The sequence below is a fragment of the Vidua chalybeata genome, chromosome 12 (genome assembly GCF_026979565.1).
Source record: "Vidua chalybeata isolate OUT-0048 chromosome 12, bVidCha1 merged haplotype, whole genome shotgun sequence".
NCBI classification, from domain to species: Eukaryota; Metazoa; Chordata; class Aves; order Passeriformes; family Viduidae; genus Vidua; species Vidua chalybeata.
Window position 1 is genome coordinate 19,873,020 of NC_071541.1, and position 26,411 is coordinate 19,899,430.

At 55.9% G+C, this 26,411-nt stretch overlaps 1 protein-coding gene and 1 long non-coding RNA gene across 8 annotated transcripts in view; both read right to left on the bottom strand.

Moving 5' to 3' along the window:
• Window positions 1–600: 600 nt before the first annotated feature.
• Window positions 601–26,411, bottom strand: part of LOC128793906 (uncharacterized) — a 61,858-nt gene continuing 36,047 nt past the window's right edge. For 6 of the 7 annotated variants that reach the window (XM_053953359.1, XM_053953360.1, XM_053953361.1 and 3 more), the window contains 9 exons: window positions 8,115–8,186; window positions 7,927–8,028; window positions 5,637–5,708; window positions 5,363–5,434; window positions 5,175–5,276; window positions 2,880–2,951; window positions 2,458–2,571; window positions 1,653–1,818; window positions 601–1,123 (listed from right to left, as the gene is read on the bottom strand). In XM_053953359.1, the coding sequence (XP_053809334.1) occupies window positions 892–1,123; window positions 1,653–1,818; window positions 2,458–2,571; window positions 2,880–2,951; window positions 5,175–5,276; window positions 5,363–5,434; window positions 5,637–5,708; window positions 7,927–8,028; window positions 8,115–8,186 (1,004 nt within the window). In that variant the 3' untranslated portion in view covers window positions 601–891. The remainder of the gene's footprint in view (window positions 1,124–1,652; window positions 1,819–2,457; window positions 2,572–2,879; window positions 2,952–5,174; window positions 5,277–5,362; window positions 5,435–5,636; window positions 5,709–7,926; window positions 8,029–8,114; window positions 8,187–26,411) is intronic. The other variant, XM_053953363.1, reaches the window with a different exon arrangement.
• LOC128793908 (uncharacterized) lies at window positions 23,828–25,621 on the bottom strand. Its single transcript, XR_008432930.1, has 3 exons — window positions 25,522–25,621; window positions 24,720–24,884; window positions 23,828–24,191 (listed from the first exon to the last, which is right to left on the bottom strand). It is a non-coding gene; the product is annotated as an uncharacterized LOC128793908 (long non-coding RNA).

Sequence of the window (26,411 nt, forward strand, 5' to 3'; positions counted from 1 at the left end):
TTTGATACAGGGACTGGGCCATTTTCAATACTAAATGGCTGCATTAAATGGTTTTCCAGGCCTTATGCTGGCAAGAAAGCTTTTAGAGCCCATGGGAGTTTAGCCTCCATGAGAAAGGCAGCATCAGTTCCTGTGCAAGGTGAGACACAGCATTCCAAAGCTCAACTTGTGCTTAGGGAAGCCACCAGCCTCCAGTAAGCAAGGCCAGAAAGCTTCTCCAGGCCTGCTGAGCGGCTGTGGCAGAGCTGTTGTGCTCTGCAGCAGCTCCATGGCAGCGCAGCAGCCACAGGAGAGGGCTCAGGACAGGCTTGGGGGGAGCGGGGCGGCAGGAAGCTGAGAGAAGCCCCTGCTCTAGAACTGAGGCAGTTTGTGCAGAGGAAAACCAAGATGGTGACTTGAAGAGATTCCCACTGTGCTCAAAGTTTGCCTCTGAAGACTGAGAGGTGAGCTTGTCAGAAATCCCAGAACACATCAGGGAAAAGGTTTTATGTTAGTAGTTGTGATTAGGCACAAGTCTCCAGTGGGAAAAGAGCCTCTGAAGCAGGCTGTGAGTCTTAGGGTGTGTCTTAGTTCTTAGTAGAGTAGAGATTACCAATGAAATGCAATTTTATTTTTTATTCTAGAAGTGTAAAAATGTTCTAAGTTTTTCTGAATTCTAAAACTACTTTGAAAAATATAGAACTGTTGTGGGAAAGGGACGAAATATTTGGAGAATTTTCTATGAAAAATATTCCTAAATCTTGCAAAATGAAAAATAAACATAGTGGCTGCTGGTCTCAGCAGCCTGATGCCCAGCTGCTGCCTGCCTAGCACTGGCTGTGCCCAGACAAGCAGCTTTGCCAGTGCTGGTGGTAGCAGCCAGGGACCAGAGCTGAAGCACCAAGGTTTTGCTCAAGCCCTTCCCTGGCAGGAGGGGCCCACCTTCAGTCCTGGCCAGACATCAGGGTCAGCACTCTCGGAGACAGAGGGTCCTGTTCTGGGTGGTGGCAGCATGTCCCCCCCAATCAGTGGGTAATGCAGCTGTGGAAGGGACAATGGACACTGGCACGGACATGCAAGATGACAGGTCCTGTTCTCCCTGACTGAGCTGTTTGGCCGGTCTTGTGAAGCTGCAGAGGCGTTCCTGTGGAGAGAGGAGTGGCTGAGGCCCCAGCTGCCAGTGGCACACTGGGACCCTCCTGCACAGCAGGGCCCAGAGCTGGCAAGGCTCCCCAGCCCGGCTGGAGCTGCTGGCACACCTTGGCCCAGCTGGACAGCTGCCCCTCAAGGCCCCGGCGAGCAGGGGACGGCTCTGGGCAGGCTCCCTGGCCAGGAGCGGGCCCCAGAGCACGAGTGCCTTTCAAGGGCAATCTCGTCCCTGCTCTTTCTCCTCCCCACCTTGCCTGGCCTCTGCCCTGTGCCCCCAGGGCTGCTCTTGGCCAGGCAGCCTCAGTGGGAGCCAGCACTGGCTGCAGCCCCAGCGGGCCCCCCAGGACAAGGCCCAGCAATTAAGAGGCCAATGAAAGCACTGGGCAGCAGCAGAACCCTCAGCAGAGTTCTTGGGGCAACCACAGACTGGCCACAACTCCACTGCAGCCTCTCGGGGAATGTTTCCCATCTATATTAGACTTGTAAAAGAAGCTGTTTGAGGGAAAGAGGATAAAAACACTCACTGTATTATCTTCCAGAAGCACCAGATTCCAACACAGAACAACATGAAGAAAATATTAAAAAAAAGCACATCTGCCATTAACTGCAGCAAACAGCGTGCTTCCCAACGGCAACCCCTTCCGATGCCCTTCTGGGAATCTGGAACAGGTGCTGTGGTGCTGGCTGCATCTGTGGGAGCAACGGGGAGCGTGAGCCCGCGCTGTGCTGCACTGCTGAGCTGGCAGCAGGGTGCATACGGCCAGGACGTTCTCTGTTTCCCCCAGAGCTGGGGCCTGCAGGCACCTTGCCGCCCCTTGGCACAGGCTGTGCCACCCAACAAAGCCCAGCAGGCCGGGAGGAGAGCCCGGGGCCAGCGCAGCTGCTTGGGCAGTCGCTGCTTTGAGGGACACGGGCCAAACCCTTCCCTGAGCAGCCCCTGGCAGCCCTGGGCCTCGCTGCCCTGGGACAGCTCCCCCAGCCCCAGGGGACAGAGTCAGGCCCTGTCAGGAGCCAGTGCAGCCCCTGCCCAGTCAGGAGCCAGGGCTGGCTCTGGCCCTGGGCTCGCAGCAGGGCTCCCTCTCGGGGCTGCTCCCGTGCCTTGGGCCTCTGGGCACTCAGGGCCAGCTCCGGGAGCAGCTGCAGCGGGAGGGGCGTTGGTGCGCGAGTCCCGATTCCCCGGGGCTCTGAACGAGCTCCAGAGGCCTGGAAGCCGAGGCGCCTCCAGCTTTGGCTGCTGCCGGGCCGTGCAAGGGCAGGGCCTGGGGGAAGAGCTGCTGCCACACAGCCCCGCCGAGGGCTGAGCCCGGCTGAGCCCGGCACAGCAGTTACCTCCTGTGCCTGTGCCCGTGCCTGGCATCGCCTTCCTCCCTGCAGCAGATGTTGGCACTGAGCCACTGCTTCCTCCGGGATGTGCCTCCTTCTGCTGAGATGTTTCGTCCATCACTTGACAAAGGAAGAGGGACAGCTGGATCAGATGGAACTATCTACCATTCAGGGAGGTGGCATTTTCAAGAGACAATGCTTTTCAAAGTCTTGGTTAAGGATCAGAAAAACATATGGGTTTTTGGGACTGGCCCAGTGCCCTCCCACCTCCAAACAGCTGCCAGGCCTGTGCAGAAGTCGTGAGGGGATGGCGCAGGGCGAGGGCACACATGTGCATGGTTCTGCCCTGGCACCTGCAGCCATGCCCCCCTGGCCGAGCTTTGGGCCCTGAGCTGGCAGCTCTCCCAGGGGGAAAGGCCTTGACCTACCCTCAGCATCTCCCAGAGGCTCAATCCTGAATGTGGGTTGGGAAGCCAGATCACTTTCAGCAACAGGGTTATCTGCAAAGAAAGGCAGCACAGAACAGCTCCTGTGTCTCTGCTGAAGATTCTCCTTCAGGCCAGAGTGGCAGTGAGTGCCCCTGGGTGATTGGTGGCCTCCAAGGCACTCGCTCAGCTCTGCCTCCCACTCAGGAGCAGGGGCAGGGGGAGCACGTGCCTGCGGCGGCCCCACACTGGGATGGAAGGAGCCCCTTGCTGGGCAGTCGGGGCAGAAAGGACTCCCTGGAGCTGCCAGCAGCTCTAAACCCAGCCCCAGCCAGGGCCAGGCCTTGGCAGCAGCAGCAGCAGCAGCAGGAGCAGCTCAGGCTCCCTGGGGCCGGCAAAGGAGCTGTGAAAGGCTCAGCCCCGGGGCACAGCCCTGGGCCCGGCCCCTTCCCTCTCTGCTCTTCTCCCTGGCTGCACAGAGCGCATGGAAGGACACACTGGCATTGCACATGGGAGGAAGATGGAAAGCCAAATGCTCCTTCCTCCCACTGACAGTGATCCTGTGGGATCGCTCAGGGCTCCAGGGCAAGGCTTCCGGAATTCAACAACCTGCCTGTTCTTAAGCAAAGTGGCACAAGTGTGAGCTCGTGCCACATTGACTGATTATACTCTCAGTAAAAATGGACTTTGAGAACTTGGCTACAGCTTGTGCCAAGGTCTTCAAACTGTGACCCAGAAGGACGAGCAGGGAATCCATGTCATGATCCCAGTCTAGAAGGGAGCATAAAACAGAACTGCTTCCATGGTGTGCTGGGATCCCCTTTTGCCTCAGGGAACTGGGCACTGCAAGGGGGTCGGCTAAGGCCGTGGGAGCCTGATGTCAATGGGCATGGCCAAAGATGCACAGGGGCCTGGGCAGCTCAGGGCTGGCTCCTGCTCACTCTCCATCCTTTTTGCAGGCCCTGTGCAACATCCCTGGAGGGGTGGCTGGAGTAGCCCAAGGGCCCTGGGGCCCTCTCCCTCCCACAGAGGGAAACGTCCCTAAAGCCCTAGGAATAACTGCAGCACGAATGCCAGAACCATTCCTTCCCTCCTGCGCTCCCTCTCTTGGGACAGCTTCCTCAGCCCAAGGGGACATAGCCAGTCCCTCTCAGGACACACTGGAGCCTTGCTCCTGCCCTCTGCCCTTTCCCCACCATGGGCTCCCTGTGCAGTCTCTCCCAGGTTTCGGGATGTGTCTCCCACAGAGGGACCCCAGCAGGACTGCTCAGTACCCGAGTGCCCTGAGCCTGCTCGGGATAATTCCTCTGGGCTGTGCCGATCTTGTCTGGGCTGTGCCCGCAATGCGAAGGAGCAGAGATGGCAGCTCAAATCTCAGCAGGGCTCAGGCCCAGAGGCTTAGCAATCCAAGTTGGCTACCACAGGAGCTCTTACATGTCAATCTCGTAGCCACTCCCTGATTCTTCTTGAAAGTTCTGTATCAGTCACCCCACCTTTGCAATGCTATTTGTCCCAGAACACCGTACCCACCTCTGTTATGTTCCCCTAAGTTGTTATGCTCTATGTCACTCCCCTGTTGTCTGTCCCTATCGGGCGAGGGGGTTTCCCACCCCTGTTCTCCCGCCCCCTATTTAACCTAATGCCCTCTATTGTCCTGTCGCCATTTTGCCTGGCACCGACCTGGGGACGGTCGCCCTGCCCATCGCTGTGACCACGCGGGAAATAAAACATTCTCAGGCTCGCAAGCAAAGTGTGCCTCTCTCGTCCCTTTGCTTCCTCTCAGCGTGAAGCTACTAAAGCTGCGTACCCACGCCGGAGCGCTCAGCACTAGTAGGGAGGCGAACGCCATAGCCCTGGAGCGCCCGTGCACACGGCGGCTACGGCCTCACCAAAAGGCAGTGCTAGCTGGGCATCTTGGCTGCCTGAGGCCGTAGCGGACCAAAGCTGCAAGGAACTCGTATGAACTTTTTGGGCAGGCCAGGGCCCTCCCTTCTCCAAACCACCACCCCTCCTTAGCCGCCTGGGGACCAGGAAATTGCAGGGGATCTCAGGGTGTGCATGGCCCATGGTGCAGTTTGGGCTCCCTGTCAGCTGCTGCCAAATGCCTTCCTGCAGTGGCTGGGGAGAAGCTGCAGCCAGGCCAGGCTGGGAAACAGCCCTGCAGGCCGTGAAAGCAGCAGCGGGGCAGCCAGGCTGCCATGGATCCCTTCCCGCTGTGCCGGGCACGGTGCGTCCAGATGTGCAGGGAACGCCCCCGGCTGCTGAGTCCCAGGGGAAGCCTGGGGGAAATGCACCCACCTTGTCCTGCCTGTTCCATTTCCCTCAACAGCTGCCCCATGCGTTTGGATGGTTCCTGGGCTTTCTTGTGTCCTTTAGCTTTGTTCTTTCCCGCTGGAGGACCTTAGAGCAACAGAGTTCCATTTCCCAGGAATGGATCCCACAAAACCAGGGCTCAGCCTGTGGGCTCAGCAGGACACACTACTCACCCCTGCGATGGGAGCTGGGCTTGCGTGCAACATCCACCAAAGGAGCAGGAAAAGTCCTCCCTGCAGACACACCTGTAACCCAACAGCCACAGAAGCTTCTGTCATCTCTGCAGTTCTGCACGGGCAGCACTGAGCCGCAGGAGCGCTGAGGGGATGGTGCAGGGCGAGGGCACACACGTGCATGGTTCTGTCCTGGCACCTGCAGCGATGCCCCCCTGGCCGAGCTTTGGGCTCTGAGCTGGCAGCTCTCCCAGGGGGAAAGGCCTTGACCTACCCTCAGCATCTCCCAGAGGCTCAATCCTGAACGTGGGCTGGGAAGCCAGATCACTTTCAGCAACAGGGTTATCTGCAAAGAAAGGCAGCACAGAACAGCTCCTGTGTCTCTGCTGAAGATTCTCCTTCAGGCCAGAGTGGCAGTGAGTGCCCCTGGGTGATTGGTGGCCTCCAAGGCACTCGCTCAGCTCTGCCTCCCACTCAGGAGCAGGGGCAGGGGGAGCACGTGCCTGCGGCGGCCCCACACTGGGATGGAAGGAGCCCCTTGCTGGGCAGTCGGGGCAGAAGGGACTCCCTGGAGCTGCCAGCAGCTCTAAACCCAGCCCCAGCCAGGGCCAGGCCTTGGCAGCAGCAGCAGCAGCAGGAGCAGCTCAGGCTCCCCGGGCCGGCAAAGGAGCTGTGAAAGGCTCAGCCCCGGGGCACAGCCCTGGGCCCGGCCCCTTCCCTCTCCGCTCTTCTCCCTGGCTGCACAGAGCACATGGCAGGACACACTGGCATTGCACATGGGAGGAAGATGGACAGCCAAATGCTCCTTCCTCCCACTGACAGTGATTCTGTGGGATCGCTCAGGGCTCCAGGGCAAGGCTTCCGGAATTCAACAACCTGCCTGTTCTTAAGCAAAGTGGCACAAGTGTGAGCTCGTGCCACATTGACTGATTATACTCTAAGTAAAAATGGACTTTGAGAACTTGGCTACAGCTTGTGCCAAGGTCTTCAAACTGTGACCCAGAAGGACGAGCAGGGAATCCATGTCATGATCCCAGTCTAGAAGGGAGCATAAAACAGAACTGCTTCCATGGTGTGCTGGGATCCCCTTTTGCCTCAGGGAACTGGGCACTGCAAGGGGGTCGGCTAAGGCCGTGGGAGCCTGATGTCAATGGGCATGGCCAAAGATGCACAGGGGCCTGGGCAGCTCAGGGCTGGCTCCTGCTCACTCTCCATCCTTTTTGCAGGCCCTGTGCAACATCCCTGGAGGGGTGGCTGGAGTAGCCCAAGGGCCCTGCGGCCCTCTCCCTCCCACAGAGGGAAACGTCCCTAAAGCCCTAGGAATAACTGCAGCACGAATGCCAGAACCATTCCTTCCCTCCTGCGCTCCCTCTCTTGGGACAGCTTCCTCAGCCCAAGGGGACATAGCCAGTCCCTCTCAGGACACACTGGAGCCTTGCTCCTGCCCTCTGCCCTTTCCCCACCATGGGCTCCCTGTGCAGTCTCTCCCAGGTTTCGGGATGTGTCTCCCACAGAGGGACCCCAGCAGGACTGCTCAGTACCCGAGTGCCCTGAGCCTGCTCGGGATAATTCCTCTGGGCTGTGCCGATCTTGTCTGGGCTGTGCCCGCAATGCGAAGGAGCAGAGATGGCAGCTCAAACCTCAGCAGGGCTCAGGCCCAGAGGCTTAGCAATCCAAGTTGGCTACCACAGGAGCTCTTACATGTCAATCTCGTAGCCACTCCCTGATTCTTCTTGAAAGTTCTGTATCAGTCACCCCACCTTTGCAATGCTATTTGTCCCAGAACACCGTACCCACCTCTGTTATGTTCCCCTAAGTTGTTATGCTCTATGTCACTCCCCTGTTGTCTGTCCCTATCGGGCGAGGGGGTTTCCCACCCCTGTTCTCCCGCCCCCTATTTAACCTAATGCCCTCTATTGTCCTGTCGCCATTTTGCCTGGCACCGACCTGGGGACGGTCGCCCTGCCCATCGCTGTGACCACGCGGGAAATAAAACATTCTCAGGCTCGCAAGCAAAGTGTGCCTCTCTCGTCCCTTTGCTTCCTCTCAGCGTGAAGCTACTAAAGCTGCGTACCCACGCCGGAGCGCTCAGCACTAGTAGGGAGGCGAACGCCATAGCCCTGGAGCGCCCGTGCACACGGCGGCTACGGCCTCACCAAAAGGCAGTGCTAGCTGGGCATCTTGGCTGCCTGAGGCCGTAGCGGACCAAAGCTGCAAGGAACTCGTATGAACTTTTTGGGCAGGCCAGGGCCCTCCCTTCTCCAAACCACCACCCCTCCTTAGCCGCCTGGGGACCAGGAAATTGCAGGGGATCTCAGGGTGTGCATGGCCCATGGTGCAGTTTGGGCTCCCTGTCAGCTGCTGCCAAATGCCTTCCTGCAGTGGCTGGGGAGAAGCTGCAGCTAGGCCAGGCTGGGAAACAGCCCTGCAGGCCGTGAAAGCAGCAGCGGGGCAGCCAGGCTGCCATGGATCCCTTCCCGCTGTGCCGGGCACGGTGTGTCCAGATGTGCAGGGAACGCCCCCGGCTGCTGAGTCCCAGGGGAAGCCTGGGGAAATGCACCCACCTTGTCCTGCCTGTTCCATTTCCCTCAACAGCTGCCCCATGCGTTTGGATGGTTCCTGGGCTTTCTTGTGTCCTTTAGCTTTGTTCTTTCCCGCTGGAGGACCTTAGAGCAACAGAGTTCCATTTCCCAGGAATGGATCCCACAAAACCAGGGCTCAGCCTGTGGGCTCAGCAGGACACACTACTCACCCCTGCGATGGGAGCTGGGCTTGCGTGCAACATCCACCAAAGGAGCAGGAAAAGTCCTCCCTGCAGACACACCTGTAACCCAACAGCCACAGAAGCTTCTGTCATCTCTGCAGTTCTGCACGGGCAGCACTGAGCCGCAGGAGCGCTGAGGGGATGGTGCAGGGCGAGGGCACACACATACGTGGTTCTGCCCTGGCACCTGCAGCGATGCCCCCCTGGCCGAGCTTTGGGCTCTGAGCTGGCAGCTCTCCCAGGGGGAAAGGCCTTGACCTACCCTCAGCATCTCCCAGAGGCTCAATCCTGAATGGGCTGGGAAGCCAGATCACTTTCAGCAACAGGATTATCTGCAAAGAAAGGCAGCACAGAACAGCTCCTGTGTCTCTGCTGAAGATTCTCCTTCAGGCCAGAGTGGCAGTGAGTGCCCCTGGGTGATTGGTGGCCTCCAAGGCACTCGCTCAGCTCTGCCTCCCACTCAGGAGCAGGGGCAGGGGGAGCACGTGCCTGCGGCGGCCCCACACTGGGATGGAAGGAGCCCCTTGCTGGGCAGTCGGGGCAGAAGGGACTCCCTGGAGCTGCCAGCAGCTCTAAACCCAGCCCCAGCCAGGGCCAGGCCTTGGCAGCAGCAGCAGCAGCAGGAGCAGCTCAGGCTCCCGGGCCGGCAAAGGAGCTGTGAAAGGCTCAGCCCCGGGGCACAGCCCTGGGCCCGGCCCCTTCCCTCTCTGCTCTTCTCCGTGGCTGCACAGAGCACATGGCAGGACACACTGGCATTGCACATGGGAGGAAGATGGACAGCCAAATGCTCCTTCCTCCCACTGACAGTGATTCTGTGGGATCGCTCAGGGCTCCAGGGCAAGGCTTCCGGAATTCAACAACCTGCCTGTTCTTAAGCAAAGTGGCACAAGTGTGAGCTCGTGCCACATTGACTGATTATACTCTAAGTAAAAATGGACTTTGAGAACTTGGCTACAGCTTGTGCCAAGGTCTTCAAACTGTGACCCAGAAGGACGAGCAGGGAATCCATGTCATGATCCCAGTCTAGAAGGGAGCATAAAACAGAACTGCTTCCATGGTGTGCTGGGATCCCCTTTTGCCTCAGGGAACTGGGCACAGCAAGGGGGTCGGCTAAGGCCGTGGGAGCCTGATGTCAATGGGCATGGCCAAAGATGCACAGGGGCCTGGGCAGCTCAGGGCTGGCTCCTGCTCACTCTCCATCCTTTTTGCAGGCCCTGTGCAACATCCCTGGAGGGGTGGCTGGAGTAGCCCAAGGGCCCTGGGGCCCTCTCCCTCCCACAGAGGGAAACGTCCCTAAAGCCCTAGGGAAAACTGCAGCACGAATGCCAGAACCATTCCTTCCCTCCTGGGACGCTTCCCGGGAAAGGGGAGCCAGGCTGCCGGTCACCTGCTCCCCTGCACTTGCAACGGAGCAGCCTGGGCAGCCCTGGCAGGCAGGGCCACGGCCAGGAGGAGCAGGAGGAAGAGGCGTAGAGCAAGGGCCATGGTGCCTTGCCCTCTGCCAGTCCCGCAGCTCTTGCTGCCACCCGCTGTCCTGACACCGACTGTCCCAATGTCAGCACCACTGCTGCCACCGCCGCCGCTGCTGCCGCAACAGTTGTGCTCAAGGACTGACTGCTCGGTCCTTTGTGTGCTGTGCAGCCACGGGCTCTGGCACCTCTGTGACCTCAGAGCCTGATGTGACCTCAGCCTGCTCTGACCCCAGAGCCTGCTGTGACCCCAGAGCCTGCTGTGACCTCATTGCCTTGGCTGTGCCCCAGAGTGTACCCCCATCTGTACAAATGGACTGCCCTGATTGGAAATGTTTGCTTTATTCAAGGGCCATTGCTCAGCAAAACCTTCAGGGACACAGGGTCTTGTTTCGCTGGTGGCAGCATCTGTAGAGCAACAAGCTGGTCATGCAGCTGTGACAGGGACATCTGGCATGGGCATGGAGATGGGAAATGTCAGGCAGATGTGTCCCAGACTGAGTAGTTTGGCCGTTCTTTGAGTTCTTTGGCCCATTCAGAGAGGAAGCTGTTGAGAGAGGAGGTAGCTGAGGCCCCAGTTGCAGCTGGGACACTGTCCTGGGTGACTTTCTGATGCTTGTATCCCCAATTGTCAGTTTAGCCCAGAAATAAGTTTTGCACCTTTAGGACTGACTGGTTCAAGAGTGAAGGAGGGGGACGAGAAGGAATTTGTTATCAGAAACTGCACTTGCTCCCCTGCATCCTTCTCCTGGACTGTGTTGTCTGCAGCAGGGACAGACAGCGGGATAGAGCTCTCCTTTGCTTTTTAGTTAGTATTTAGCTAGCTGAGGCAGAAATTTTGCTGGACTGTGGTTTTTCTTTTTTCATGGAACTGTTTAAACCTGCTCTGGACTGAACACCCAGAAGAGCACCAGCAGCTCACACCTGTGGCCCAGCAGGCTGGGCCTGGGCTGCGGCATTTCCAGGCCCAGAGGGACTGACAAAAGAATGACTGAGCAGAGCCACAGCCCACAAAGGGGACTTTCTGAGTTTGCCATTTCTTCTAAGCGGCGAGAGGTTTTATTGTTTAATATTGTTCATGTTTTTTTTTGTGATGGTGAATGCTTTGCCTGTTAAATAAAGAGGTTTTTTCACTTTTCTCCAAAAAAATCTTTTTCTCAAACTAGCTGGGGGAGGGGCCCGCTTGAATCTGTTTTCTAGGGAACCCCCTTTGGAGGTGATCTCCCAATTTACCCTAAACCAAGAAAAAAAACAGGAGACCTACCTGCACAGCAGAGATTCCCACTGTGCTCAAAGTTTGCCTCTGAAGACTGAGAGGCGAGCTTGTCAGAAATCCCAGAACACATCAGGGAAAAGGTTTTATGTTAGTAGTTGTGATTAGGCACAAGTCTCCAGTGGGAAAAGAGCCTCTGAAGCAGGCTGTGAGTCTTAGGGTGTGTCTTAGTTCTTAGTAGAGTAGAGATTACCAATGAAATGCAATTTATTTTTTATTCTAGAAGTGTAAAAATGTTCTAAGTTTTTCTGAATTCTAAAACTACTTTGAAAATATAGAACTGTTGTGGGAAAGGGACGAAATATTTGGAGAATTTTCTATGAAAAATATTCTAAATTTTGCAAAAATGAAAAATAAACATAGTGGCTGCTGGTCTCAGCAGCCTGATGCCCAGCTGCTGCCTGCCCAGCACTGGCTGTGCCCAGACAAGCAGCTTTGCCAGTGCTGGTGGTAGCAGCCAGGGACCAGAGCTGAAGCACCAAGGTGTTGCTCAAGCCCTTCCCTGGCAGGAGGGGCCCACCTTCAGTCCTGGCCAGACATCAGGGTCAGCACTCTCGGAGACAGAGGGTCCTGTTCTGGGTGGTGGCAGCATGTCCCCCCCAATCAGTGGGTAATGCAGCTGTGGAAGGGACAATGGACACTGGCACGGACATGCAAGATGACAGGTCCTGTTCTCCCTGACTGAGCTGTTTGGCCGGTCTTGTGAAGCTGCAGAGGCGTTCCTGTGGAGAGAGGAGTGGCTGAGGCCCCAGCTGCCAGTGGCACACTGGGACCCTCCTGCACAGCAGGGCCCAGAGCTGGCAAGGCTCCCCAGCCCGGCTGGAGCTGCTGGCACACCTTGGCCCAGCTGGACAGCTGCCCCTCAAGGCCCCGGCGAGCAGGGGACGGCTCTGGGCAGGCTCCCTGGCCAGGAGCGGGCCCCAGAGCACGAGTGCCTTTCAAGGGCAATCTCGTCCCTGCTCTTTCTCCTCTCCACCTTGCCTGGCTTCTGCCCTGTGCCCCCAGGGCTGCTCTTGGCCAGGCAGCCTCAGTGGGAGCCAGCACTGGCTGCAGCCCCAGCGGGCCCCCCAGGACAAGGCCCAGCAATTAAGAGGCCAATGAAAGCACTGGGCAGCAGCAGAACCCTCAGCAGAGTTCTTGGGGCAACCACAGACTGGCCACAACTCCACTGCAGCCTCTCGGGGAATGTTTCCCATCTATATTAGACTTGTAAAAGAAGCTGTTTGAGGGAAAGAGGATAAAAACACTCACTGTATTATCTTCCAGAAGCACCAGATTCCAACTCAGCACAATATGAAGAAAGTATTAAAAAAAAGCACATCTGCCATTAACTGCAGCAAACAGCGTGCTTCCCAACGGCAACCCCTTCCGATGCCCTTCTGGGAATCTGGAACAGGTGCTGTGGTGCTGGCTGCATCTGTGGGAGCAACGGGGAGCGTGAGCCCGCGCTGTGCTGCACTGCTGAGCTGGCAGCAGGGTGCATACGGCCAGGACGTTCTCTGTTTCCCCCAGAGCTGGGGCCTGCAGGCACCTTGCCGCCCCTTGGCACAGGCTGTGCCACCCAACAAAGCCCAGCAGGCCGGGAGGAGAGCCCGGGGCCAGCGCAGCTGCTTGGGCAGTCGCTGCTTTGAGGGACACGGGCCAAACCCTTCCCTGAGCAGCCCCTGGCAGCCCTGGGCCTCGCTGCCCTGGGACAGCTCCCCCAGCCCCAGGGGACAGAGTCAGGCCCTGTCAGGAGCCAGTGCAGCCCCTGCCCAGTCAGGAGCCAGGGCTGGCTCTTGTATAAAATTAGGTCCTCCGGGGGTTCCCTGGGTTCCCAGCCAGTCCGGGGAGTGATCCTCGGCTGACCGGTCCGCAGGGAGGGGTAGATGTAACCCGGAAAGCTCCACCAAATAAAGACGAGACGTCTCCCGTGCAGCAGGATCCGAGAGGTTTATTGCAAGGAACAGCAACCTCTCGAAGGAAAGGCTGACTCCAGGAGCCCAGTACAAGCGCGGGACCGAGAATATAAGGGCAGAGGGATAGGAGTGGCTAGGGCACAAACCAACCAATGGGTAAAGGGTAGAGGGGAGGAGACGGGATGGGGTGACATGTAATGAACCAATCGGGATACAGGAGAGGAGTGGCATTCTAACAGGGTCCAATGGGATTAACAGAACAGAAGAACTTTCTAGAACCGGGGAGTGTGTTAAGCTTTGACAGACAGCCTCAACTGGGGAGGGAAACAGCATGTGATTGACAACTTTTTGCTATATTGAAGTTGCCTCCCAAGGGAGGGCGGGGACCCCTCCCACAACTCCCCCTTTTTGGTTTATTAAAAAAAAACATTCCCCATTGTTCTGGTTAACAATTTCTTAAAGATAGTTAAAGCAACAGAAATTAATAAAATTATGATTAAAACCCAAACTAAACCTTTAACAATTGGAATGGCCCACCCAGGAACACCCCATTGAGAAAAGATCTTGTTCACAGCGTCCACAGCCCCAGTTTCAGTCTTTAAGTCCTTTACCAACGCCTGGATCCGCTGGATGCTGGCTTGGATGGATGTGCTCTTTGATGACAAATTGAAGCAGCACATCCCCTCAAAGTCCTCGCAACTGTGGCCATGGGCGAGCAGCAGAAAGTCGATGGCCGCTCTATTTTGTGTCTACACCTCCCATGGCCATGCAGAGTTGTTCCTGTCCGATGGACTTTGCCAGCGTGACCCAGACGTTCTCTTTGGGCTGTGGTACGATCCAGCTTCCTGCTAGGTGACTGCTGCAGGAAGCCGGTCACTGCAGGGTGTTCTGGCTGCTGCGACTGCCATTCTGGGTGGACCAAAGTCTAATAAATAGACATATAACGGAAATAAGAATAGTGACCCCTTTGAATCCCCATCCTCCCCCGTGTAAATCGAAATAGTAACAAAACAGAAAACAAAATCAGGTCAGGTATGAGGGAAGAAAGGGTGAGGAAAGTGGTAGGACGGAAAAGGGTGAGGGATGGTAGGGGATGGGGTCAGAGGGTAAACAGTCCAAGCGGGCGGGAAATGCCGGTTAGTTATTAAAGTCCTGACGGCAATACTGGCTGGTCTAGTCTTCTTCCTTTTCCTTCGACTCCACGCGACGGCGGTTTCTGATGGAGCTGGCGTCTCGGGGGAGTGTTCCGGGGGTTGGCTTTCTGTAGAGATGTCTTCCCGGTATGGTTTGATGAATTTTCCGGGGATCCACCTGGGGCCCTGTTCTGTTGAAACACATCCATACCCTCTCCCCCACGTTATTAGAGGGTATGGACCTTTGATAACTTTGGACTCAGGGTCTTTTACGAGCACAGGAGGCCTCTCCTTCAACTGCGCCCTGGTGTTATTATGGAAATGGCGCAGGATCGGGGGGTTTGGCTCGCGGTCTGAACAGTTCATGAAATTGAGAACGTACAGGGCCTTGCACAACCTCTCTACAGGGCTCGTGGTGATGGCCGAATCGTTTTGTTGTTCTAATAATTTCTTAATCTCTTGGTGTTTCCGTTCCACGATTGACTGCCCTGTAGGGTTGTGTGGAATTCCAGTAACATGGTCAATGCCCCATAGTTGCACAAATTCCATGAACTGTTTGGACACAAACCCTGGTCCGTTATCAGTCTTTATAGTTTTTTGGACACCCAGAGTGGAGAAAGCCATATATAGATGTTTTATAATGTCTTTGGTTTTTTCCCCCGTATGTGTGGAGGCGAACACTGCCCCCGAGAATGTGTCCACCGACACGTGGAGATATTTGAGCCGCCCAAAGGAAGGAAAATGAGTAATGTCTGTCTGCCAGATGTCTAATGCCCCCAGTCCCCGGGGGTTAACCCCCGTCGCTACTGATGGTAATGCGTGGGACTGGCAGTTGGGGCAGGTGGCTAAGATGGCTCGCGCCTGCTCCTTAGAGATCTTAAATTGGCGGCATAGAGCTGGAGCATTCTGATGGTAAAAGGCGTGGCTCATCTTAGCCTGCATATGAACATCTGGCAGGGTGGGTGCCAAAGCTGCTGAGTTTGCAGTGTTCACTAACATAGCCAGAGTGTCCACTCTCCGGTTGCCCTCGGTGATGTCTCCTGGCAGGTCTGTGTGTGACCTAACATGCAGAATATGATAAGGTTGCTCTCGGTGGGAGATCAGCCAAATTAGTTCTGAGAGCAAGCTATAGAGCGTTTTGTTTTGAATTTCTTTGAGCAGGGCATGTTCGGCCCGCTCTGCTATCCCGGCTACATATGCCGAATCAGTGACCAAATTGAAAGGTTGTTGGAATTTTCTGAAGGCTCTCACAACCGCTGCAAGTTCAGCGATTTGGGGGGATCCCTGAACTATTTGGACGTCAGATTCCCACTTCTGACTGTCCGGGTCCTTCCAAGTGATCACTGATTTGTGGGATCTTCCTGACCCATTTTTTAATGGTATTTTGCTTTTAAAAAATTTTGGGGCCAGATATAAAGTGTCTTTAAATAATTTGTGCTTGGGATAGTGTATCCGAATTTGACCAGGATAGCTATCTACTGAAACCTGCAAATTTTCATTTGTTTGTAAGAGGAAATCCAATTGGTCCAAATTTAATGGTAAATAGATGCATGCTGGGTCACACCCTGCGAGGGTCCAGAGGCGCTGGCGGGCCTTAATGATTAGTTTAGCCATGAGTTCAGGATATGTTGTTACTGTTTTGGTGGGTTGGTGGGGGAGGAACAGCCACTCGATGATAAGGAGTGGGTCTCTCTGGCTGTCGTCCCACTGGAATAGCAGGGCGTGTAAGTTGGGAGACTTACCCAGGATGGCACACTGGATTGGGAGGGACCGCGCGCGACCCGATGCGCCTGGCGGGACTTGATAGCAGCTGCGACTCTCTCCAAGGCCTCACGGGCATCCGGTGTGAGATGTCGTGGGGATGCCAGGTCGCCGTCGCCTTTCAGCAGGTGGAAAAGTGGCGACAGCTCTTCTGTGGTGAGTCCCAGGAGAGGTCGAATCCAGGTGATGGTACCGCAAAGCTGCTGCAAATCCCGCAGGGTCCGTGGGTCGTCCTTGATGACAAGAGACTGGGGCGCGACGGTCCTTCCCGTAATCAGGAAGCCCAGGTATTTCCAGGGGGACGACAGCTGGATCTTGTCTTCTGCGATTTGAAACCCCGCGTCTTTAATGGTTTTAACTGTCCTGTCTAAGGCTGCTTGTAGATATGTTGAGCTAGCAGCACAAATCAAAATATCATCCATATAGTGAAGGATGATGGCCTCTGGAAAAAGGCGACGAATTGGGGAAAGGACCTGTGCCACAAAGGTTTGGCAGAGCACCGGAGAATTCTTCATTCCCTGTGGCAGAGTGGTCCATTGATACCGTTTGTACGGCTCACCTCGGTTGATAGACGGAACCGAAAACGCGAACCTGGGAGCATCTCCGGGGTATAATGGGATGTTGAAGAAACAATCCTTGATATCAAGGATTGCGAGCTGCCAATCCCGGGGCAGCATAGAGGGAGAGGGAAGGCCCGGTTGCAAAGGTCCCATATCTTCAATAACATCATTAACCCTGCGTAGGTCTTGGAGCAGGCGCCACCTGTCTTTGCCGGGTTTTTTAATAACAAAGACAGGTGTGTTCCAGGGGCTGGTGGAAGGTATTAAATGCCCCAGGCGCACCTGCTCCTCTACTAGTTCGTTGAGCGCATTAAGTTTTTCGATTGGCAAGGGCCACTGGTCCACCCACACCGGTGTATCAGTTTTCCAATTAAGCGGTGGGGAGGTGCGCTCCGCAGTGGCCCAGACTAAAAATCCCACGCAGGGCTAGGGATGTCGAGATGGGCACCCCATTGGGACAATACGTCCCTGCCTAATAATTTGATGTTGGATGCAACTACAAAAGGCCGAATTGTGGCAATCTGGCCCTCCGGCCCCTCTACACACACGAGGTGCTTACTGCGTCGGGAATTGACGACTCCTCCCACGCCGGAGATTGTGCCACAAGGGGACACTAACTCCCAGTCACACGGCCACTCTGCCTGAGGGACGATGGTAACGTCCGCACCGGTGTCTGCCATCAGGTCCAACGAAATGTTTTTCCCCTGAAAGATAAAAGTAGTTTTAATGATTGGTCTTTGTCTGCTAACGTTCTGAATGAAGAAAGCAGAAGGGTCTTGATCCGTAGGAAAGTCTGATAGAATGTTGCAGCCAGTGTCATTGAAGTGCATATGATCGGTAGGAAAGTCCGATAGAATGTTGCAACCAGTGTCCCTGAAGTGCATATGTAAGATGTAGCACAGAGCTAAAGGAGACCTTCTCGGCAGAGAGAACGGAGGATGATGGCACACCACGGAGACGTTGAGCTCTGCCCCTGGCTCGAAGTAGACGACCCTCCGGGATGATGGTGAGGTCGTCCGGCGTGCTGATGGAGTCCCTGATGAACAGCACTGTGACTGGGTGGTCGCAGTATGGTGGCGGCAGGAATCCTACCGGGACACGGACCAAGTCCTTGTCTGGAAACATGATGTGGATGGAACTCCGGAGGACTTGGCGGCGGGCACTGTTCAGTTGTTGAGTCCGTCTGAGGAGCCGGAGCCCGTCCTCCTGGCTGCGGATGTCCGGAGAAATGTGCCGTTGGGACAGTGGTTCTCCGGGAGCGATGGCAGCGCAGGGCGTTGGGACGGGCCATTTGTTGTCGTAGCGCGGCCCCTCAGCGCGCTCCGCCTCCCGTTTCCCGGCCGATGATAACGAGGATTCCTGTAAGGTGGTCTCGGGGAGGGGTTATAATGAGGGTAGGACCTCTCTGGTGGCCAGTGTGGGCAATTGGCTTGTATATGGCCCAGCTGGCCGCAGCCGAAGCAGCGCGTGTTCATGAGGTCCACCATTGCCTCCCCCACACCCCTGCTCACCGCAAACGCCACAGTCTGCTCCATTGATGCCGCTTTTGTGCACGCCTCGACCATCTTGGCGATGGTCGGCTCCGGATCCTGGGGAGAGCTCGCAGGATCTTCTTTGTCTCCGGGTTGGCGTTGGTCAAGGCCATCTTACGCAGCAGCTCTTCTCGAGCCTCGACGTTCTCAATCTGCCGGTCTATAGCCTCCTTTAACTTGTCAATATACTTAATAAAAGTCTCATCAGGGCCCTGGAGGATGGATGTGAAGTTCTGGAGAGGGGTGGTTCCATCAGGTATTTTTAGTAGGGCCTCCTTCCCAGCTTCTTGGATGTCAGTTAGCAGGTTGTCGGGAAGGAGGATCTGATCTTCTGGTTTACTAAATTCCCCTTCCCCTGCCAGCGCCTCCAGGCCCTCGGCGCCATCTCCCAGCACCTCCTTAAGGTCGTATTTGGTTAGAATAGGTTTTAATAGCTTTTTCCAATGTATTTCCCACAGAAGAAATTCTGTGGGGGACAGCAGAGCCTTTGCTATATATCGAATGTCATGCTGCACCAAAGTATGTCCAGTAAAAGTAAGGTCCAATATGTTTTTAAAAAACGGGGAATTTCTCCCATAGTCCTTGGCTGCCTTCCTCAATTCCTTCACCTCCGTATATGGCAGCTGTTCCCACCGTGGTTCCTTCCCCCTCTTGAGCCTAACCGGTGCCGCGATTGGGCCTAGATCCCTGGCGAGATCTAGGTCCCCATCCCTAATTGCCTTGGCCCTTATCCGGGCCCAGCCCTCCCCTGGCTTGGTTGTTGGCCGGGGGTCGTCACTGTCCTCATCCTCTTCCGAAGATGAGGCAGGACAGGCTAGGGCTCCAAGCCTCTCCCTTGCCAGTGGGTCCTGGTTATGAGAGACCCTGCAGGCCAAGATGGCCTGCTTCCGGCAAGGCCTACTTCCGGTTCCGGTAGCGTGGGAACCGGAAGTGGCAGGAGAGGGGGCGTGGCCTGACCCACCCACTGGGGCATGGCCTGACCCACCCACTGGGGTGTGGCCTTCTGGTAGGCCTGTCCCACCCACCAGGGGCCCGCCCAGGGGTGTGGCTAGGGAGGCAGGGTGGGAGGGTCCCGACGTCACCAAGATCGACGTGTGATGGGGGGCGGGACCCGACGCGGGGGCGGCAACCGACGAAGGGGGCGGAGATGGTAAAGTGGCGGGAACCGGAGGGGTTGAGGAGGAGGAGGCACCATTTTGTGTCTCAGGGCAATCGGCCACGAGGCCGCCGCCATTTTGAGGTATTATTAAAACAGAACTGGAACTGGGAGTAAAACTGGGGTTGGGGGCATGAGGATCGAGGGAATGGATAGGGCTCGTGCTGGGGTGGCCAGTCCCAGCACAAGAGAAGGACAGAGTGGAACGGGAGGCAGCAGGGAGACGGTGGCAACCCTGTGCCTTATTTTGGCAGGATCTATCTCCCGATCCACCCTTAGGGGAAATGGGGTTAGGAGCGAGGGGGGCGGAATAAGGGGTAGGAAAACTGGGACCCGAACTTTCCCCTTTTTGTTTAACTAAATTAAAAATAATATCATAAATAGGAAATAATCTCCTGACCCTAAAATTCCCAGAAACTTGTAAATCATAAATATAACGCCCAACTTTTCCCCAGAATGAAATAGAAAGAACATCCTCAGTAGAGGCATCTGGAAAATGATCAAAAATGAAAATAACAAAAGATTTAAGGACCCGCTTATTAAAAGAAACATTCCCCAACTGAAGGGTAGCTTTAACTTGGCAATAAAAGTCTCGTCTTGCAGGGGAGAGGCGGTTACCCATCTCCTCGCTGCAGAAGAGAATCCCCACCCGAGCAAAGGAGAAAAGGAAAAGATAAGAGCCTGCGTCGGCTGCTCTCCTCGGGCAGCTGCACTCACCCAACTACGACGCGGTGAAAGAAAAGGCTGAGGCGGGGTAGTGGAGCTCTGCTGGTGTTGTGGAATCCGGGGCTTCCCTTGAAGCTGCAGGATCGGATGTCCACGACTTGTCAGCAGATCCAGGAGATAGGAGTCTTCTTAAAACAGAAGAACAGCTACTCCTGGGATTGGCGGCGAACGGCGCTTGTAGTCCCACAGCGCAGGGTCACGGATCCTCACGCGGCAGGAGACGCTCGTCGGAAACCGGGGCAGCGATCACCGTGTTCGCGGCGCCAATTGTATAAAATTAGGTCCTCCAGGGGTTCCCTGGGTTCCCAGCCAGTCCGGGGAGTGATCCTCGGCTGACCGGTCCGCAGGGAGGGGTAGATGTAACCCGGAAAGCTCCACCAAATAAAGACGAGACGTCTCCTGAGCAGCAGGATCCGAGAGGTTTATTGCAAGGAACAGCAACCTCTCGAAGGAAAGGCTGACTCCAGGAGCCCAGTACAAGGGCGGGACCGAGAATATAAGGGCAGAGGGATAGGAGTGGCTAGGGCACAAACCAACCAATGGGTAAAGGGTAGAGGGGAGGAGACGGGATGGGGTGACATGTAATGAACCAATCGGGATACAGGAGAGGAGTGGCATTCTAACAGGGTCCAATGGGATTAACAGAACAGAAGAACTTTCTAGAACCGGGGAGTGTGTTAAGCTTTGACAGACAGCCTCAACTGGGGAGGGAAACAGCATGTGATTGACAATTTTTGCTATATTGAAGTTACCTCCCAAGGGAGGGCGGGGACCCCTCCCACAGGCTCTGGCCCTGGGCTCGCAGCAGGGCTCCCTCTCGGGGCTGCTCCCGTGCCTTGGGCCTCTGGAACTCAGGGCCAGCTCCGGGAGCAGCTGCAGCGGGAGGGGCGTTGGTGCGCGAGTCCCGATTCCCCGGGGCTCTGAACGAGCTCCAGAGGCCTGGAAGCCGAGGCGCCTCCAGCTTTGGCTGCTGCCGGGCCGTGCAAGGGCAGGGCCTGGGGGAAGAGCTGCTGCCACACAGCCCCGCCGAGGGCTGAGCCCGGCTGAGCCCGGCACAGCAGTTACCTCCTGTGCCTGTGCCCGTGCCTGGCATCGCCTTCCTCCCTGCAGCAAGGGCTGCCAGGGAGCCCTTGCTTCCTCTAGGAAAGCAGCAGTGGGACAACGAGGCTGCAATGGATCCCTTCCCACTGTGCTGGGCAGGGCATGCCCAGTTGTCACGGAAACTGCAGGGACAACAAAAGACCTTCTTCAACATTTTCTTGTCAGATATTCAAGGCATTTATTCTGGCCACGATATTGTTCTGGCCAGGATGTGCAAGAGAAAGAATTTCATCTACACATGGCCTGGATGTGCAGAGAAAAGCATACCGTGACACCTGAGTTCTACTAGAGTTTGCCCAAACTTTTTACAGTTCAAAACCCACAGAAGTCCATTTGTTTACTGTTCCTTGCTCTCAATTTGCAAAGTTCTTAGTCTTTGGTTCCCTGCTGGACCTGGATTTCTCTGCCTCTGATGTTAATCAAGTCCATACTCCTTGGTTTGCTTCTCAGGCTTTTCCAGACCAGGTGTCTCCACCTATGCCAGGGGCAGTGTCTGGGGTTGATGTTCCTTGATGTTTGCTGATGATGGTCATTATGGTTTTGGCTACCTCTTGGGTTATTCCCAGTTTACTGAGATGTTAAGCTCATTTCCCTTGAGTGGTGTAACATCCCTTAAAGAAACCCATTAGAATTCCTTTCCCCAAGGCAAAGGCAAACCAAGCCTGACTAGAGACATCTTTAAAAAATTAAACTTGGTATATATCCAACACACATGTGCAGCGCAAGCCCCCGGCTGCTGAGTCTCAGGAGAAGGGTGAGGGAAATGCACCCACTACGCCCCCTCTGCAACTCACTCAGCATCTGGTGCAGAAGTTTGGATGCCTGCAGGGCTTGCTTCTCTCCTCTGGGTTGGTTCTTCCCTCTGGGAAGGCCTTAATGGAAATTAGTTCCATTTCTCCTGCAGACCTGCAGTGAGTCATTGCAGGCTGGTGATACTCTGATAGAAGGAAACGGGTCTGCATAAAAATCACGCTGTGAAAAGCCAGTGTCCGTAAAGGAGTCCTGCATCTTGATTTGAATCAAGGGAGAGAGTCCATGGGGACATCCGCTGGTGGGGTTTTCTCTCTCCAAGTTTTGGAGGACACAGCCTCCTTTTCAACTCCTGGCCACATGTTGCCCTCTTCCTGTGCTAGGCCAGGGGACTCCAGGGACCTTTGTAGCCTCTTTTCCTTTGCGAGATATTAGTTCTGGTCTCCATCCAAACTCTGATAGATAGATAATGAGATGATTGGCTCTCGCAATTAAGGGATGAATATTGCCTGTATATTAAGAGAAGCTTTCTTGATGTAGAGTCATGTTATTGTGAGTTTGTTGTTTAGATGTTCTCTGTTCTCCCCACAGTCCCCTTCCCCCCCTCCCTCCCATATTGTTCCCCCCAGAGAGCCTGGGTTGTCTAGGACAGGTAGAAAGAAGGCATGTACAGATCCCCCTTGCATGGGAGAGTTAGGAATGGAAAAGCTTGTTGCTAGGGGGGCGCGGTGTGACAACAGCTGACCTTCCAATCAAGTTACAAGAAAGCAATTCCACCAAGAAATGGCAAAGAAGAGTTGACTGATGTACTTTGGGAGGGCCAGGGGTGGGTGATGCAACCCCCCCCCCCCCCCAGGGATATAAAAGGTGAAGCGTCCATCTTGAAGATGAGCCAGCCACATGGCCAGCAGCCACAGGACAGGGGGACTTCCGTGGCCCGTTTTTCCTTATTTGTCCTTCTCTTATATTTTTGTAAAGGTTTAATAAACCTTTTTAAATTTTTAAAGTGAGCAGTCGTTTCTCACAAAACCCAGTCCTAAAGTGGGATGGTTGTGTCACTCCTGACAGGAATGGGCTCCCTGCAGTTCCAGCTGCTCTGCAGCCTGTGCTTTTCCGTACCCTGCTTCGCTCTTCAGGTGGCAGATGGCTTGGGCAGGTTACTCCAGACACACAACTGTGCCAGGGTAGGCCCAATCCCTAAAGCGCTCACAGAGCTGTGCTTGACTCCAAATTAGGTCTGCATCAAACTGATTTTAAAGACCGTAGCACATCTGCACTTTCAAGGCATAGTAAAGCCAGTGCTGCACTCTCAGAGAGAAATAAGTCCACAGTCTGAGTTGTTGATGTCATTTCACTAATTTGCGGCTCATTCTGCTGCTGCTGCTGCTGCTGCTGCTGCTGCTGCTGCTGGTATCATAGAACATTTCCCTTTTTTTTTCCTCCCCCAAGTAAAATGGTGCCATTCAGCTTCTGGAGAAAAGAACTGTCAAAGGTGCTGTTTTGGCAGTCATGGAGGCAGAGGTGGGGGAGAGAAAGGTATGCCCTGGAGGGATGCTCTGGTGGGCTCCAGCATTTAAACAAGCTACTTTGATACAGGGACTGGGCCATTTTCAATACTAAATGGCTGCATTAAATGGTTTTCCAGGCCTTATGCTGGCAAGAAAGCTTTTAGAGCCCATGGGAGTTTAGCCTCCATGAGAAAGGCAGCATCAGTTCCTGTGCAAGGTGAGACACAGCATTCCAAAGCTCAACTTGTGCTTAGGGAAGCCACCAGCCTCCAGTAAGCAAGGCCAGAAAGCTTCTCCAGTCCTGCTGAGCGGCTGTGGCAGAGCTGTTGTGCTCTGCAGCAGCTCCATGGCAGCGCAGCAGCCGCAGGAGAGGGCTCAGGACAGGCTTGGGGGGAGCGGGGCGGCAGGAAGCTGAGAGAAGCCCCTGCTCTAGAACTGAGGCAGTTTGTGCAGAAGCAAACCAAGATGGTGACTTGAAGAGATTCCCACTGTGCTCAAAGTTTGCCTCTGAAGACTGAGAGGTGAGCTTGTCAGAAATCCCAGAACACATCAGGGAAAAGGTTTTATGTTAGTAGTTGTGATTAGGCACAAGTCTCCAGTGGGAAAAGAGCCTCTGAAGCAGGCTGTGAGTCTTAGGGTGTGTCTTAGTTCTTAGTAGAGTAGAGATTACCAATGAAATGCAATTTTATTTTTTATTCTAGAAGTGTAAAATGTTCTAAGTTTTTCTGAATTCTAAAACTACTTTGAAAAATAAAGAACTGTTGTGGGAAAGGGACAAAATATTTGGAGAATTTTCTATGAAAAATATTCCTAAATCTTGCAAAATGAAAATAAACATAGTGGCTGCTGGTCTCAGCAGCCTGATGCCCAGCTGCTGCCTGCCCAGCACTGGCTGTGCCCAGACAAGCAGCTTTGCCAGTGCTGGTGGTAGCAGCCAGGGACCAGAGCTGAAGCACCAAGGCGTTGCTCAAGCCCTTCCCTGGCAGGAGGGGCCCACCTTCAGTCCTGGCCAGACATCAGGGTCAGCACTCTCGGAGTCAGAGGGTCCTGTTCTGGGTGGTGGCAGCATGTCCCCCCCATCAGTGGGTAATGCAGCTGTGGAAGGGACAATGGACACTGGCACGGACATGCAAGATGACAGGTCCTGTTCTCCCTGACTGAGCTGTTTGGCCGGTCTTGTGAAGCTGCAGAGGCGTTCCTGTGGAGAGAGGAGTGGCTGAGGCCCCAGCTGCCAGTGGCACACTGGGACCCTCCTGCACAGCAGGGCCCAGAGCTGGCAAGGCTCCCCAGCCCGGCTGGAGCTGCTGGCACACCTTGGCCCAGCTGGACAGCTGCCCCTCAAGGCCCTGGCGAGCAGGGGACGGCTCTGGGCAGGCTCCCTGGCCAGGAGCGGGCCCCAGAGCACGAGTGCCTTTCAAGGGCATCTCGTCCCTGCTCTTTCTCCTCCCCACCTTGCCTGGCCTCTGCCCTGTGCCCCCAGGGCTGCTCTTGGCCAGGCAGCCTCAGTGGGAGCCAGCACTGGCTGCAGCCCCAGCGGGCCCCCCAGGACAAGGCCCAGCAATTAAGAGGCCAATGAAAGCACTGGGCAGCAGCAAAACCCTCAGCAGAGTTCTTGGGGCAACCACAGACTGGCCACAACTCCACTGCAGCCTCTCGGGGAATGTTTCCCATCTATATTAGACTTGTAAAAGAAGCTGTTTGAGGGAAAGAGGATAAAAACACTCACTGTATTATCTTCCAGAAGCACCAGATTGCAACACAGAACAATATGAAGAAAGTATTAAAAAAAGCACATCTGCCATTAACTGCAGCAAACAGCGTGCTTCCCAACGGCAACCCCTTCCGATGCCCTTCTGGGAATCTGGAACAGGTGCTGTGGTGCTGGCTGCATCTGTGGGAGCAACGGGGAGCGTGAGCCCGCGCTGTGCTGCACTGCTGAGCTGGCAGCAGGGTGCATACGGCCAGGACGTTCTCTGTTTCCCCAGAGCTGGGGCCTGCAGGCACCTTGCCGCCCCTTGGCACAGGCTGTGCCACCCAACAAAGCCCAGCAGGCCGGGAGGAGAGCCCGGGGCCAGCGCAGCTGCTTGGGCAGTCGCTGCTTTGAGGGACACGGGCCAAACCCTTCCCTGAGCAGCCCCTGGCAGCCCTGGGCCTCGCTGCCCTGGGACAGCTCCCCCAGCCCCAGGGGACAGAGTCAGGCCCTGTCAGGAGCCAGTGCAGCCCCTGCCCAGTCAGGAGCCAGGGCTGGCTCTGGCCCTGGGCTCGCAGCAGGGCTCCCTCTCGGGGCTGCTCCCGTGCCTTGGGCCTCTGGGCACTCAGGGCCAGCTCCGGGAGCAGCTGCAGCGGGAGGGGCGTTGGTGCGCGAGTCCCGATTCCCCGGGGCTCTGAACGAGCTCCAGAGGCCTGGAAGCCGAGGCGCCTCCAGCTTTGGCTGCTGCGGGCCGTGCAAGGGCAGGGCCTGGGGGAAGAGCTGCTGCCACACAGCCCCGCCGAGGGCTGAGCCCGGCTGAGCCCGGCACAGCAGTTACCTCCTGTGCCTGTGCCCGTGCCTGGCATCGCCTTCCTCCCTGCAGCAGATGTTGGCACTGAGCCACTGCTTCCTCCGGGATGTGCCTCCTTCTGCTGAGATGCTTCGTCCATCACTTGACAAAGGAGAGGGACAGCTGGATCAGATGGAACTATCTACCATTCAGGGAGGTGGCATTTTCAAGAGACAATGCTTTTCAAAGTCTTGGTTAGGATCAGAAAAACATATGGGTTTTTTGGACTGGGCCAGTGCCCTCCCACCTCCAAAAGCTGCCAGGCCTGTGCAGAAGTCGTGAGGGGATGGCGCAGGGCGAGGGCACACATGTGCATGGTTCTGCCCTGGCACCTGCAGCGATGCCCCCTGGCCGAGCTTTGGGCCCTGAGCTGGCAGCTCTCCCAGGGGAAAGGCCTTGACCTACCCTCAGCATCTCCCAGAGGCTCAATCCTGAATGTGGGTGGGAAGCCATCACTTAGCAACAGGGTTATCTGCAAAGAAAGGCAGCACAGAACAGCTCCTGTGTCTCTGCTGAAGATTCTCCTTCAGGCCAGAGTTGCAGTGAGTGCCCCTGGGTGATTGGTGGCCTCCAAGGCACTCGCTCAGCTCTGCCTCCCACTCAGGAGCAGGGGCAGGGGGAGCACGTGCCTGCGGCGGCCCCACACTGGATGGAAGGAGCCCTTGCTGGGCAGTTGGGGCAGAAAGGACTCCCTGGAGCTGCCAGCAGCTCTAAACCCAGCCCCAGCCAGGGCCAGCCTTGGCAGCAGCAGCAGCAGCAGCAGGAGCAGCTCAGGCTCCCCGGCCGGCAAAGGAGCTGTGAAAGGCTCAGCCCCGGGGCACAGCCCTGGGCCCGGCCCCTTCCCTCTTCTGCTCTTCTCCCTGGCTGCACAGAGCACA